The sequence below is a fragment of the Miniopterus schreibersii genome (genome assembly GCF_964146895.1).
Source record: "Miniopterus schreibersii genome assembly, chromosome: 2".
Classification (NCBI taxonomy): domain Eukaryota; kingdom Metazoa; phylum Chordata; class Mammalia; order Chiroptera; family Miniopteridae; genus Miniopterus; species Miniopterus schreibersii.
This window is the reverse complement of record NC_138102.1, coordinates 184,655,370-184,668,784: the sequence shown is the minus strand read 5'-3', so window position 1 is coordinate 184,668,784 and position 13,415 is coordinate 184,655,370. Positions and strand designations below refer to the sequence as shown.

At 61.4% G+C, this 13,415-nt stretch overlaps 1 protein-coding gene across 2 annotated transcripts in view; it reads right to left on the bottom strand.

The window, feature by feature from the left end:
* Window positions 1-13,415, bottom strand: part of PARVB (parvin beta) — a 67,044-nt gene that overhangs the window by 27,390 nt on the left and 26,239 nt on the right. For both annotated transcript variants that reach the window (XM_081130219.1, XM_081130220.1), the window contains exons 2-3: window positions 3,073-3,162; window positions 488-558 (exon numbers count right to left, since the gene is read on the bottom strand). In XM_081130219.1, coding sequence (XP_080986345.1) covers window positions 488-558; window positions 3,073-3,162 — 161 coding nt within the window. The remainder of the gene's footprint in view (window positions 1-487; window positions 559-3,072; window positions 3,163-13,415) is intronic.

The following is a 13,415-nucleotide window of genomic DNA, read 5'->3' as shown; positions in this document are numbered from 1 at the left end:
CGAGCTCCAGCCGAAGCCACGCTGGGGACAGACGAGCCACGAGGCAGCAGGAGCCCCGGCCCTCCCTCCCGTCACTGCCTCCCCGACTTCCCAGAGCGAAGCGGCCTCCTCCCGGTCCAGCTGGTGCCTGCACGTCCAGAGGCCGCGGCAACTGACCGTCTGCCCGGAGCAGGGAGTCACGTCAGACGGCTCCCGAGCAGGAGCAGCCCGAGGGGTCACCTGCCGCTCCGGGGCTGGGACGGTTCCCTCCAGCGGCTCCTCCTGCCCGGAGCACAGTGTAAGCGAGCGGCTCTGAAGGGCACCTGGGAGGTGTCCACACGGTGACCTTGACCTTGACCTTGACCCCTTCCTCCATCCAGGCTCCTCCCCGGCACACCCCTCGCCCAGCAGAACACCAGGCCCTTCTCCTCAGCTCCTCTCCCACAGGAGCCTGAACCCCCAAAGCTGTGCCCCAAAAGGAACATCGCAACCAAGACGCCCTCCTTACCTTGACCAGCTCCTTGAACTTGGGGTTGTCCTTGGAGGTGGGGTCGATCATCGTGCGCTCCTCGTTCTCCTCTGGGGGGCAAAGGGCCGGGGTCGGCGTTAGCGGCAGGGCAGGCCGACGCCCCCGCTCCGGTCGGGGAGACGGCTGAGGGCAGAGAGCCCCGTGTTTTCCCAGCGAGCACGAGCCACACGGGCCACACGTCAGGTGACGGCCCGGGGCGGGCGGCCGAGCATGGGAACTGCCTCCCGGGACGTCGAGGTCGCCCGGTGCCCGGCCTCTCCCAGGAGGGGACGCGGTCGCCCCGTCACTCGGCCAGCCTCCCCCCTCACTGACTCCCATCTTTCGGGAGAGACCCCGGGCAAGGGGGCCACGCACTCGGACCCGAGTCTGATCCGTGGGGAAGCCGCGTGTACCACCTATTACACGTGGTACACCCACTGGGCGAGCTCACCACCACGCCAGACAGCGGAACAGAAAGGGTGAGAAAGGCCCTGGCCGTGTGGCCCAGTGGTTAGAGCGCTGGCCGCATCCTGAAGGGTCCCGGGCTGGACTCCCCGCCTGGCCGAGGGCCGTGCGGGAGGCAACCCCTCGATGCGTCTCGCTCACATCAACGCTCCTCTCTCACTCTCCTCCCTCCCTTCCACTCTCTCCAAAGATCAATGAGAAAAATATCCTTGGGTGAGATTAACAACAAAAGTATTAGAAAGAAAAAGCAAAGCGTGTTCATTCTCGTTGATTATTGGGTCACCTGTTTGTTTCCCCTCCGTCTGGCCTTGCTCCACCGGTAATGGGGGACCGGTGAGCTTATCACAGAAGCAGTGACGAGGTGACAGTGGGGAAGTGGGACCACAGAGGGGAAAGACCCACAGAGGCCAGACAGGACGCAGGACAAGCCGGGGAACCTATCCCTGTGGGTGACAATGAGACGGCTTTGAGCGGCTTCCCAGCAGCAAATTTTACAACCTGACAAAGTGGAAAAACTATTTTTGGAGTTGCGCGGACCTGGTGCTTGAGAGGGATGCTCCAGGTGGCACACAGGGGGTCACAAGGGGGCCCCTGGTGACGTCCCTGCTCAGGCCCTCTGCAGCCCCCCACTGCTCCCGGGATGAGGGGAGCGTGCTCCCTGTGGCCCCTCGGCAGAGCCCTGAGGAGCGGCCGCCCGGACAGCGGCCCCAGCCAGCCCGAAGGCCAGGCCGCCAGCGGCGGTGACGTGAAGAGCCGCGCTCTGCCCGGGCGGGAGAAGCCCCGGTGGGCCCGCGGGACCGCAGGGAGCCCGGCCAGCCCTTGGCCGGGGGTGGGCAAGGCGAACGTGCGCTGGCGCTTCCAGAGCTCTCTCTGGCCCGGCCTTGCCGTGGAAACCACAACAGAGGGATCCACCGGGACTTCCCTTTGAACTGGGGTTTGGAAACACGCGGAATGTTCCGCCGCCGCCTTCCAGACTGACCAGATCCCAAAACGCGCTTTAAGGGAAACGTGTCCAGGCCGTCACCTCGTTAGTGCCGGGCTGTGACGTGGTCCCAAGGAGGTGGGTGCGCTTGGCAGGTCCCAGCTAGCAGGCCCCGGGCCTGGGGAAGCTCCAGCTTGCACAGAGATGGGAGGGGGTGGGTTACTCGTGCGTCTTATTTTCTGACACTTTCACATTTGGGGGCTTGTGGACCTAGAGAGACTGCCCCTCCCAGGGCCAGCTAATTCCTAGGACAGCCAACAACTGCCCCGTGAGGGCCTTTCCCATGCAAACCACCAGGAGCACAGACTATAGCCGCCTCTGTCACCGGGCTCCCACACTCCCGGGCAAATCCCCTCCCCTGGTCACCACGGGGCCGGCACAGAGCGCTCAGCACAGCTCCTGCGCCCCAGAGCCCACCGTAACTCCTCAAAACAGCCAACCCCAAGCCTGTGTACCCGCTTCATCCATTCCTTCCCGCGGAAACCACAAGAAAGGCTTTTGCCTAGACTTTCCCTGGTGCCCTGTGCCCTCCGCCCGGCCCTGGTGCTTCCCCGTGTGGCCCTGCCTGGCATGGTTTCCCCCCCCTTGGCAACTGCGGGTATAACCACTGTCCTTTTTTTGTTTGTTAATCCTCGCGTGAGGATATCTTTCCCATTGATTTTCAGAGAGTGGAAGGAGTGGGGGAGAGAGAGAAACATCGATGTGACAGAGACTGATATCAATTGTTGCCTCCCACATGGGCCCTGACTGGGGCCAGGGATCGAGCCTGCGACTCAGGTACGTGTCCTTGACCGGGATTTGAACCCGCAACCCTTCGGTGCACAGGCCCACGTGCTAACCCCTGAGCCACGCTGACAAGGGCTCACACGCTGTCTTTTCAGCGGCGGTCATCTTCTGAGCTCGCTGTGGCCTTGCCAGGCCTACACCGTAACAAAACTTCCAGTTTTAACGAGAGAGAGAGAAGCCTGCGTGCTTTTTTCCTGCTCGCGTTTCTGAAACGACCTTGAGCTGAGAGCCCAGGCTCTCAAACGCCGCCCAGGGTGCCGTCTGATCAGAAGGCCGCGGCCGCGAGCATCGAGCTCCTCTGGCCTCCCCGGGACAGGCCGTGCTCGGGAAAGCCGGGGGGGGCCCACCGTACCTAGCAGGGTGTCCTCAGGGTGCAGGTCCGCCGCGGCGGGGGACATCGGCGAGTTGATGGCATTTTTGCCTTCCTCCTGCAGGTCGCTCACTGTGGGGGAGAGGGGGGAGAGCAGTCAGTGTAAACGGAACGCGTGCCTTCCCAGGCTGGCAGCGGAACAGAGAGAAATCCACTCCTGTTTTTCAAGCGTTTAACAAACATTCCTAAATGGCCTGTCGCCCAGAAAAAGTCTGAGGAAAAACGAGCCGGACCAAGAATCTGTTCTGCGATCCTTCCCCCACCGCCAAGTATTTCCCCGTCTCTGCCGAGCCCTGCCAGCCTGTTCTCGCTGCTCCCTGGAGTACGTGACTAAGACGCGGAAGCTTCCAGACGCTCCCGGGTCTGCCCGAGGCTGCTGAGACGCACGGAGCTCGGGTCACGGCGACCGGGCCCACGAAGGCAGGGCTCCCCTTCCCTTCCCGGAGGCCTATGTCCCACGACCGGGACCCCAGGAATGAAGGCCCCTCCTGACACGTGCTTCGGCAAGTGCCGGATTTAAAGCAATGCCATCGTCGCCGAGGCCACGTTTGCGGGGACAGAACCCTGACGGTGTGATGACAGGTGCTCCCCGCGGTCGGGAGCACAAGACACGTACAGAGGCTTCCAGCTGGGGGCGCCACCTCCTCCTATCTAGACAGTATGGGTTGTGTGCGTGTTGGGGTGCAGGGTCCACAGGGTGCGGGGGCAACGACACCACGGATCCCACGGTGCCTGAACGAACCCCTCGCCTGCTGCACTGGAGAGACCTCAGGGAGTCACCCGGAGTCACGCCCACCGGGGAGCGTTGCCAACACGCCGGCACGAACACCCTGGCCTTTAACGCTGTGTCTCCCACCGGCCGTGACTGCGACTTCCAGACTCGGCTGCTTGTCGGGTTCCAGGCTCGGCCCCAAGATCAGGTTCACTGGGTGCAGGGTGGGGCCTGGGCACCCGCCACTCTTCACAGCCCCGGCTGAGAACTGCTCGGCCCCAGTCCCGACCGCTCGCCACAATTCCGGCCCCGCTCCATCGGCGACGGCCAGCGACCAGCGCCCGGGCCTGCTCCTCTCCCACGAACGTTCTAAGAGGCGAACACTGTTTCCTCTTTCGATACCACAGTCCCCTTGACCCTTTCACACCTCTGACCCGGACACCTGAAGGGACAGGTGACAGAGTGGCCAGGGGACGTGGCCCGATGGCTTTGGAACAGGCAGGCCCTGCTGATTGCCCCCAGCCGGCAGGTCCGCCAGGCAGGTCCCATGCGTCTCTATGAGGCTCTTTCCTCGCAATGTCAGGGCCCCGGAAGGACTGAATGAGACGAGGAGCGTCGGGTCCCAAGCCTGGGGCCAGGCCCACAGTGGGCTCTCGGGACTGGGCCGCAGACCCAGCTGGGGGGACGGCCCCCCCTCCACTCCTCACGGGACACCAGCTTCTAACCTCAGTGACACAAGACATGTTCACAGCAGCACCAGTCACAAGAGCCGAAAGGTGGAAAGAGCCTGAGTGCCCACCGACGGAGAATGGACACACACTGTGTGGTCCGTCCACGGGGGAATATTATTCACCCATGAAAAGGAAGGAAGCCCTGACACCTGCTACGACGGGGGTGGGCCCCGAGGCTATAATGCTCAGCGACATACGCCAGACGCAAAAGGACAAACCCCGTGTGAGTTCACATTTATGAGGCCCCTAGAGCAGGCAAATTCACAGAGAGAAAGCAGGCCGGGGGGGCTGGGGCGGGGGGGGTTCCGTTGTTTAATGGGCCCAGGGTGTCCTTTCGGGAAGATGGGGAAGTTCCGGAGACGGCGCGGGCCGCCGGGCAGCGTGATGGGCTTCGTGCCGTTTCCTGCGCGCTCAGGAACGGTCGAGACGGTCTCGTGTTTCGCAGATTCTGCCACAATTGAAAAGGAAAGAAAGGCAGCCGTGGCCCCTCCCACCTTCCGGTCGGAAGCCCGCCCGCCGGCAGTGTGTACACCGTCTCGGCCCCAACAGGCCGTGTCCCCCGAGCCCTCGGCTTAGCTCTGCAGCAGCAGCCAGCGTTTACACCTTCGTGGGTAACCGGGGACCATGCTGACAGGCGAGGCCCCCTCTGCATCCCTCCCGTCCCCCAAAATACTCCGAAGATCCCCACGGCTCACCCAGGCCCCTTTAGAAAACAGAGACCACAACTCAGCGACTGTTTTTACTACGAATTGCAAAGTTTGTAACCAGAAGAGTTTTCAGAGGCGGGAAGGGAAGGAGGGGAGGGTTTTTTGTTTTTTTTACAAAGTCCTCACGCGTACAAAGCTGTGCGTGCGACCTGGTGAAACGGGCGTACACAGAAGACCCCGGGCGCCTGGGGCCCGTTTCCTGGACCGATGTCACAGACAGGGCCGGACAGTCCAGGGAGGTCCCTCTCAGTCGAGGCTGGTTTTGACCGTTCAGTTCACCGCCAGAGGCCCTGCAGGTGGGCTCGGGGCACAGGTGAGTCACTACAGGGAGCCTCCGGCTGCAGGCTGTCCCCTCACGTGGCCATGGGACGTGTGCCGGGGCGACTGGCGGGAGGGGCAGAGCCCCGGGGACATAAAAGTGCTCCCGGGAAGAGTGCAAGGAGGGAGAAAGGGGTCAGCATTTTCAAAGCACAGAAACTGGGTCACAGGAAACCACAATTTCCACACCGCCCTGAACATCAAAGGTAACACTGAACAGGGCCCAGGATCTCAGACCTTAATCAGCGAGAAATGCTCTCCCGGACCCGCCCCGGCTCCAGTTCCTCAGCATCAGGCCCTGAGGATAACAAGGACCCCAGGCCAGGAGGAGGGGTCCCAGGCAGACCGCAGGGCCAGCACCGGCTGTCACGAGCCGGGTCGGTGGCCACGGAGCCCTGGGGTTCAAATCCCACTTCGCCAACATGCTGGGGTGTGGCTGTAATGTGGGGATGGCAGCAGCCCCCACCGCCAGGGTTTCGGGGAGTGAGACTGAGAGCACCCGGCCCCTGCTTGAGGACCAGCTCTGAGAGGGGGAGGCACAGGTGTGGGCAAACGGGTGCTCCGGGACGGGCACAAATGAGGAATGAGTGATGAAGAGGAAGGGGAGGTCCCTCGTCCCAGGGAGAACCATGGAGGGCTTCCTGGAGGAGGCAGTTAGTGAATGTGGCCTTGAAAGATACCAAGAACCCAGAGAAGGGACCTTGGGACTCTGTGCAAAGCATTTGGGTGACATATCAGAGCCGATTCCGGAAGCCACACGTGGCGTCCACATCGAAGCTGAACCACGGGCGGGTTCACAGATGCCTCTTGGGGACTCTGCTCTCTTTCCCAGCCCAGGTTCTCTGAGGGGCACTTGGCTCAGGAGCTTCCCATGAGTCCAGGAATGTTTGGGTTTTTTAAGTACCGGTCCACTTGCCAGCAATGGAAACACTTCAAGGATGTGAAATCCCAGCTGTCCTGAGTCACGGACAAAGATCCCGACGCCCGGTGGGTGTGCACAGCGGGCGCGGGTGCTCAAAGGGGCGGGCGGGGCTCCGCGCTCAGGCTGGGGACTGAGTGCAAGTGTCGCCCCTGGTCGGAGATGGATCCCTCGCCCACACGGAACCCAACGGCCAGGCACGAGGCAGCCAAGGCCAAGGCGTTCCCACTGCGGCCAAGCCCACCTCCCGGGGCGATGCTCCGCGGCCGCGGGCCACACAGCGGACACGGGGCTGGGGATGCCCGGAGGGTCAGAGAGAGGGGGGGTGGGGGCCAGGGCAGAAGAGAGAGCCAAGGGAGAGCGTTCGATAGGACAAGGGCCCCGTTGGGGACGGTGGCCACTCCTCACTGGCCCACGGTGGCAGGCCACGGTCACCGGATCTTAGGAGTTTTCAAATAAAGCTGGAAATTTGGGGTTTGGTATAGACTCCCCCAATTTATACATGTAAGCAAACAAGTCACATTCTGTGGGCCAGGCAGGGGCCACCAGTGTGCGTTCGCAGAACACACTAAGTGTCCTGCCTGTCACTGGGAAAGCGGAAGAGGGCCACTAACATTTCCTGAGCACTGTGTGCCAGGCACCTTCCATACGGTTCATTCATCTCATCTCCTACCCAGTCTGGGAGGTAGCAGCTGGGTCCTGGCTGGGTCGGCGTCTGTTAGGGGTGAAGGCGTCTGAGATACACCACCAGGGAGCCCTGGGGTCAGGACTCAGCCTGGTTCTACGCGGTCCTGCCCTCACTGTCCACAGCTCAGTCTTACCCAAACGTTAAGTCTCAGCTTACTGGCCACCTCCTCCAGGAAGCCTTCCTGGGTGCTCCACATCCACCCCGGACTCCTCTCTGCCCAGTTCAAGTCACTCGGCCCTGTCACTCTCTCTCTCCTGCGCCGTCTGCGCACACCGGTGCTGACTCAGCTCCGACACGCACAGCAGGTCTTTAAATGCATTTGAGGAGCGGCGTGATGAGGGGCTCAGGACCCTGGAGCCAGCCTGCCGGTTCCAGATCGCGGCTTGGCCGCCGACGGGCTGGGGGATGCTGGGCAGGCACCTCACTGCTCTGCGCCTCAGTTTCCACCGAAAGCGGCGAGCGCCCTGAAGGACGCCAGCGGGCGGTAAGCGCTCAGCAAACGCCGGCCCTCGGCGCCGGCCGGGCGCATGGACACCTGTGCGTGTCCAAAGCTCGCTCTCTTTCCATCACTCCACCCGGAGCCTGGGCAAGGCCGAAAACGAGAGCACCTCTCCCGACGGGAGCTATAACCACATAAAATGGAAGAGAGACCGAAAAACACGGAAACCTGGCCACTGGAGAGCGTCCCCGGAGAGCTGCCATTTATACCCCGGGCCAAGCGCAAAGGTTCCGCCTTTCATGTTCTGTTTTTAATCTTTTTCTTTGCATGGGTTTCACTTCTGTATTTATTTATACCCAGGTTCTTTCCAAGGAAAAAAAAAAAGCTTTTAGGCAGTTTTTTTCCTCTCTTTTTCCTTTTGACATTATTAGGAAAAGACAACTCTGAAAGCGGCTGCCTCGCAGCGCAGGGCTCCCGAGGGGGGACGCGTAGCTCTCGCCTTCCCGTGCCAGGGGCGCCAGGGCAGGGAGGGGGTCACGACGCCCGCCCCCTGCAAAGATGGGGCGCAGGGAGCTCACGGCGGGAGGCTCGCCTGCTGGGGGCTCAGCGAGGAGGACGAGGCCTCGTGGGGGGTGAACGTGGCCTCGGAGGCTCGAGCTGTGACAACTCCGTCTCCTGACATCTCTTAAGTGTGTCATCGCAGCACAGCGGAGACGCTCTGTCGCCAGCGGGGGCTTGCGCGCCAGGTACGCTCGTCCTGGTTTTCGCACAGAACAAAGGATGGGGGGAGAGTTTTCAGAGCGCCCCTCGTCTGAACCAGGATCAAAGCGACAAGACGCTCTCCTCCCCCGCCGGCGTCTGAGCGAACCTGGGGCGCTTAACCAGCCCTCGGGGGCAGAGCGGCTTCCAGCTCCGCCTGACCCCCCTCAAAGGGACGGCGCGGTCCTCGGGGGGCCGGGAAGGGGAGGCGGGTAGAGAAGGCGCGTCTCCTTCAGTCCCCCCACATCCAAGCGTCTCCGAGGCGCCCACAGGCTCCCTGCTAAATGAGGCGTCCGGCCCCCGCCGCGCAGGGAGAGCTTTCCAAGAGTTCTCACGCTTCCATCTGCGCTGAGGGGTCGCCGCTTTGCAGAAGCCGTAATTTATCGGGACAGTTAAATTCATCAGCCGTGAAGGTCTCCGAAGCAGCGCGGGTCCTCCGGAAATAAATGAAATGGCACTTCATGGGAAGGTTTCACAGCTCAGCGGAGTTTAGATGAGGCCCGAAAGAGACGGACGCCAGAACCCTGACACACGCCCACAGACTCGGGGGGCTGGGGGCGGCGCAGGACACCCCTTCGCGGTTTCAAAGATAGGCAGAGCAGGACAGCGGCCGGCCGTCACTCAAAGGGCCGAACTGTTTCCGGGGTGTCACGCTCGCGAAGGCCTTGACACGTGAGGCTGCGAGCTGCAGGTTCAACGTCCGGGATTCCCAGGATCGCGGCGGACGCAGGGCAGTGTCCTGTCCGCAGCAAGGCAGCGAGGACACACGGTCCCCGAGAGCGCTGCCCTCCCGACCCAGGCGTGGGAAGGAGGGAGATTACTCTCAGCAACCTGCGCAGCCCGGCCGGTGTGGCTCAGCGGCTGAGCGTCGGCCTAGGATCCAGGAGATCAGGGTTCGATTCCCGGGCAGGGCACAGGCCCGGGTTGCCGGCTCGATCCCCAGCAGGGGGCGTGCGGGAGGCGGCCGATCAATGACTCTCATTGATGTTTCTCTCTCTCCCTCTCCCTTCCTCTCTCTGAAATCAATAAAGATATATTTTTTAAAAATTGGTACTTTTAAAAAAAAACAAAACAAAAGAAAGACCCTCTTAATCTTTAAGGTGCCCAACCCGTTCCGTTTGTGCCGAGGACCGGATCCTGGTCTTGTCGCACAGGGTGGGGGCCCACCCTAGTCAGCTCCGGGTATTTACGTGGGGTTAATCCGCTGCAAGTTCTCAGTGCGGGGCGAGTGCTGACGAGCCCACAGGGATATCAAAGCACCGCGACTGCCGCCCAAACACCTGATTTAGGGGATTTGTGCTACAGGGGCACAAGGTCCCATCCAATTTCTTGAGATGTAGTAAGTTTAGAGGCTCAAATAACGATGGGAGCATTTCAACAAGGCAGAATCTAAAGGAGGTCAACAGGCACGACTGACCCCACAGCAAGAGCTCGAAGCTGAAGATCCGTCCTGCTCAGGCGGCAGCCAGCCTTGGTTTCATCACAGCCTCCGGATCTAACAAACGTTGGTCGCTGGCCAACAGGGGCTGTGACGTGCTGGGAGAGGCTGGCACAGGCAGGAGACATGGGGAAGGATGTGTCCTGGCCGCTTCCACCCAACGGGCTCGCCCAGCACCGGGCACCGAGGTTTTCAAGGAACAAATGTACAATTAATCAAGTGCAGGCCATTTCCCAGCGTAGCGTTTTAAATGCAGGTTTCAAAACAATACACGATGTTTACGTAAAAAGTGCAATCAGAAAACTCAAAGTTCTACGTTGCTGTGTCCACATCTAAATGCACATAAAAAGAAGTGAAAGGACACGCTCCAAAATGACAAGAGTGGCATTACTTCTGAAGGGACACGTGACAGAAGGGATGGAGGAAACTGGGGGAGGCTTTGCCACAACTGTGTTCACATGTTACTTGTGAAATAAAAATAAAGTTAAAAGACCATACAACACACAGATGCCCTGACAGGGTGTGTGCAGAGGCCCAAATAAGGTGGCAGTCAATTCCAGAGGGAAGGAGACCAGAGGGGAAGGAGGCGAGGCTGCCTGCCTGAGCTGAGCCTGTCCTGAGGCCTGCAGCCCCTGGGGCAAGGATAGGCTTCTCGAGGCAGAGAGGCTGGACTCAGGACCAGGCTGCTGAGCTGTCCGGGCCTGCAGGGGTCCCCACCTCACCCCACCCTCTCCTTCTGCAGGGGACCATCGTGAATTGTTTCTCCTCCCCAACATCCACTCGCCTTCTGGTCAAACAGGACCCAGCCTTCCCTTGGAGGGAACCAGCCTCTCCAGCCACCATTCTCAGGCCTTATACTCCAGGCTGGGCTCTGCCCCCACCCCAGGCGGAGCACCCATCCCAGGCCTGAGCCAATCGGCACGTTGCACTCCTCAGAACAGTTATCAAGTCAGGGACAGGTTCCACCCAAGCAGCATCCACAGCTACCAGGAGACTGACTAGGAATGTAAACTGAGACAGGCACTCTTTCCCACTGGCCTTGACCCAGAAGGGATGCACGTGGAAGCTGCCCCATCCTCTTATCACCACACAGAACCTGGAAACGAAGGCGCTAGGTCAACAGAGCCGAGAGAACACAGTTGACCGACACAGTCTGTGTGCTGGATCAAGCCCTACCTGAGGCCAACATCCTTTGGACCTTTCTGTCGAATGCACCAAGGAATCCCATTTTGTTCTTAATCCTCTGAGTTGTTTTTTCGGGCATCTGCAGGCTACGTCCTGTCTGATGTAGCAGCCCTTCCGACACACAAAGCTGGCCACGTCCCTCCCAGGTGGAGAGCACTCCGTGGGTCCCACTGGCTCCAGGGGAAAACCCAAACCCTTCCCAGTGGCACCCAAACACTCTTGGTGAGCAGAGCCCTCCCCTCCCCTACTGGGCTGCAGCTCCGGGGCTTCCACACCCACCTTCGGAAGGGGGCAGGCTGGACTATCCGTGTCTTCACACCTGTGCCCCAAGTGTCCCCTCCACCTGAAATGCCCTTCACTTCGTATCCGGCTAACTCCACCCTGTCCCCCAGATTCATCAGGAAAGCGTTCTCTGGGCACCCACCGCTGGGGTGGAGTCAGGGCCCCTCCTCGGGTTCCCACAGCTCCCTGTGTACGTGACAACCACATACCCTTGTCCCTGTCACGCAGTTGTGAGGTGTGCCCGCCTCCCCGCCCGCCAGGGGTGCAGAGGAGCCAGGTGCTGTCTGTGACCCTGAATCCTGCACAAAACCAGGCGCATGACAAGCATTCAATAAATATCCGGGGAATGAATGAGTGAATGAATGAATGACTATAAATGTGCTTACACAGGCAAAATGGAGCCGGATAGAGAATTGGGGGAAGAAACGTAAAGTGAGAAGAACTGGGAACAGACTATTCTTGCAAAACATTCCAGCCACTTAATTGGGTGGTAAAGACTTTCCTTAGGCTTACATTAGCCTGGCGGTCACAAGTCACCAAACCCAGCTCCTGTGAGCGGCATGCAGAGGGTTGGGACTCGGGGGGGCGGGGGGAAGGGCTCCACTCTGCAATGGGGGACTTACTGGGACAAGCTGCCCCTGGAGTGACGGCCCCGACCCGTCTGCTGGGGCGCACGCTCTGACGCCTGCTGCAGGCGGCGCCCCGAGAACCGAGCCTTCACCGCCCGGGGAAAGGCAGGTCTTCTGCAGACCGAGCGTTGCTGGAACAGACACAAAACACGCTGGAGCTCAGAAGCCGACGCCACACAGACAACCCCGGCCGGAGAGTCCGCCCGCTTTTCCTCCCCTTTCCCTGGGCGCCCCAGAAGAACGAATCGCGTGCGGGAAGAGAACCGGGGGACAGACTTCCCGGTGGCCCTTAAACGCCGGGGTTTGCACAGGAACCGCCCGGCGAGCGGGAACCAGGACACGGAGCGGCGGGGCCCCTCCCTCATTGAGGACGCTGCTCCTTCAGGGACAAGCGCCGGCTCGTTCAGTGTTCCAGACAGAAAGCAAGCGGGTCAGCTTATTCGAGTCACCTCCCCGAGTGTGGCAGGAAGACCCTCAGGGCCCAGATCGTGGCCGGGGCCGTGGAAGGCCAGGGCGCTGTGCTTGCCTCCCGGGTCCGGGCTCCCAGTGTCTCAGGCAGGGCTGTGTCCTGGGGCACAGGCCCACCAGGTCCCTCCTCTGCCCACGGCCCAGCCCATCCTCTACCAGCTCCCAAAACAGAGTCCAGACCCCGCCGGGGGCACCCGCCCCACCGTCCGCTGAGGAGCCCCGGCACCTCCGCACCCCCCCCCCCCCGGCACGCCCCCCCCCCCCCCCGGGAGCGCCCCAGCCCGCAGCCGCCCGCCAGGCGGCCCAGCGCACCGCACTCGTTGCTGCAAATTCCCCTCTTCTTCGACCCTGGAAGAGGCACCTGCGTCTCCTCCAAACCCCCGGGCCCAGGGTCCGTGCAGTGCCCACAGGATAGGAGAGAGGAGGCCTGGGGGCCCATCACAGAATGGCCCAGGGGCCACGGGCACACACTTTGATTCCTCCCATCTTCCCGTCTCTCCACTGCAGGGGGACAATTACCGGACCTGGTCGAGGTTGTCATGACGACTAATTTAACAAGACGGTGTGTGTGCGGAGGTAGTCAGCCGAGCGAGCGTAAATGTGGGGTCTCCCCTCCCCCCCCCGGCTGTCACCAGCACCTGCGCTGGGTTAACTGGGAGGGCTTAGCGTCACCTGGTCGACAAGCTGGCCCAGCGAACCAGCGGGGCTGCCAGGCCCAGCCGTGAGCTCACAGACGACCGGACCTCTGGAGTTTGTGACCCGGGGGCCGCGTGGGTGTCTGGCTGCTGGGTTATAAACGCCTAGAAGTGGAGGTCAAGTCCCATCACTCCTGAGCCCCAGGGGAGGGCCCAGGGCACAGCAGAGACCCCACCACGTGTGCTGGCCAGAGCGGGACAGGATCGGACGGGATCCTGAAAGCCTGTCACCCGCCAGTGCAGAGGCATGAAATGGCCACAGTCGGAAACCGCTCACCAGGTCACCAAACACCCAGACCTGAAACCCCCACTTCCCCGCACGCTGGGTGCGACCGAGGCCCTCAGTTACTGCTCA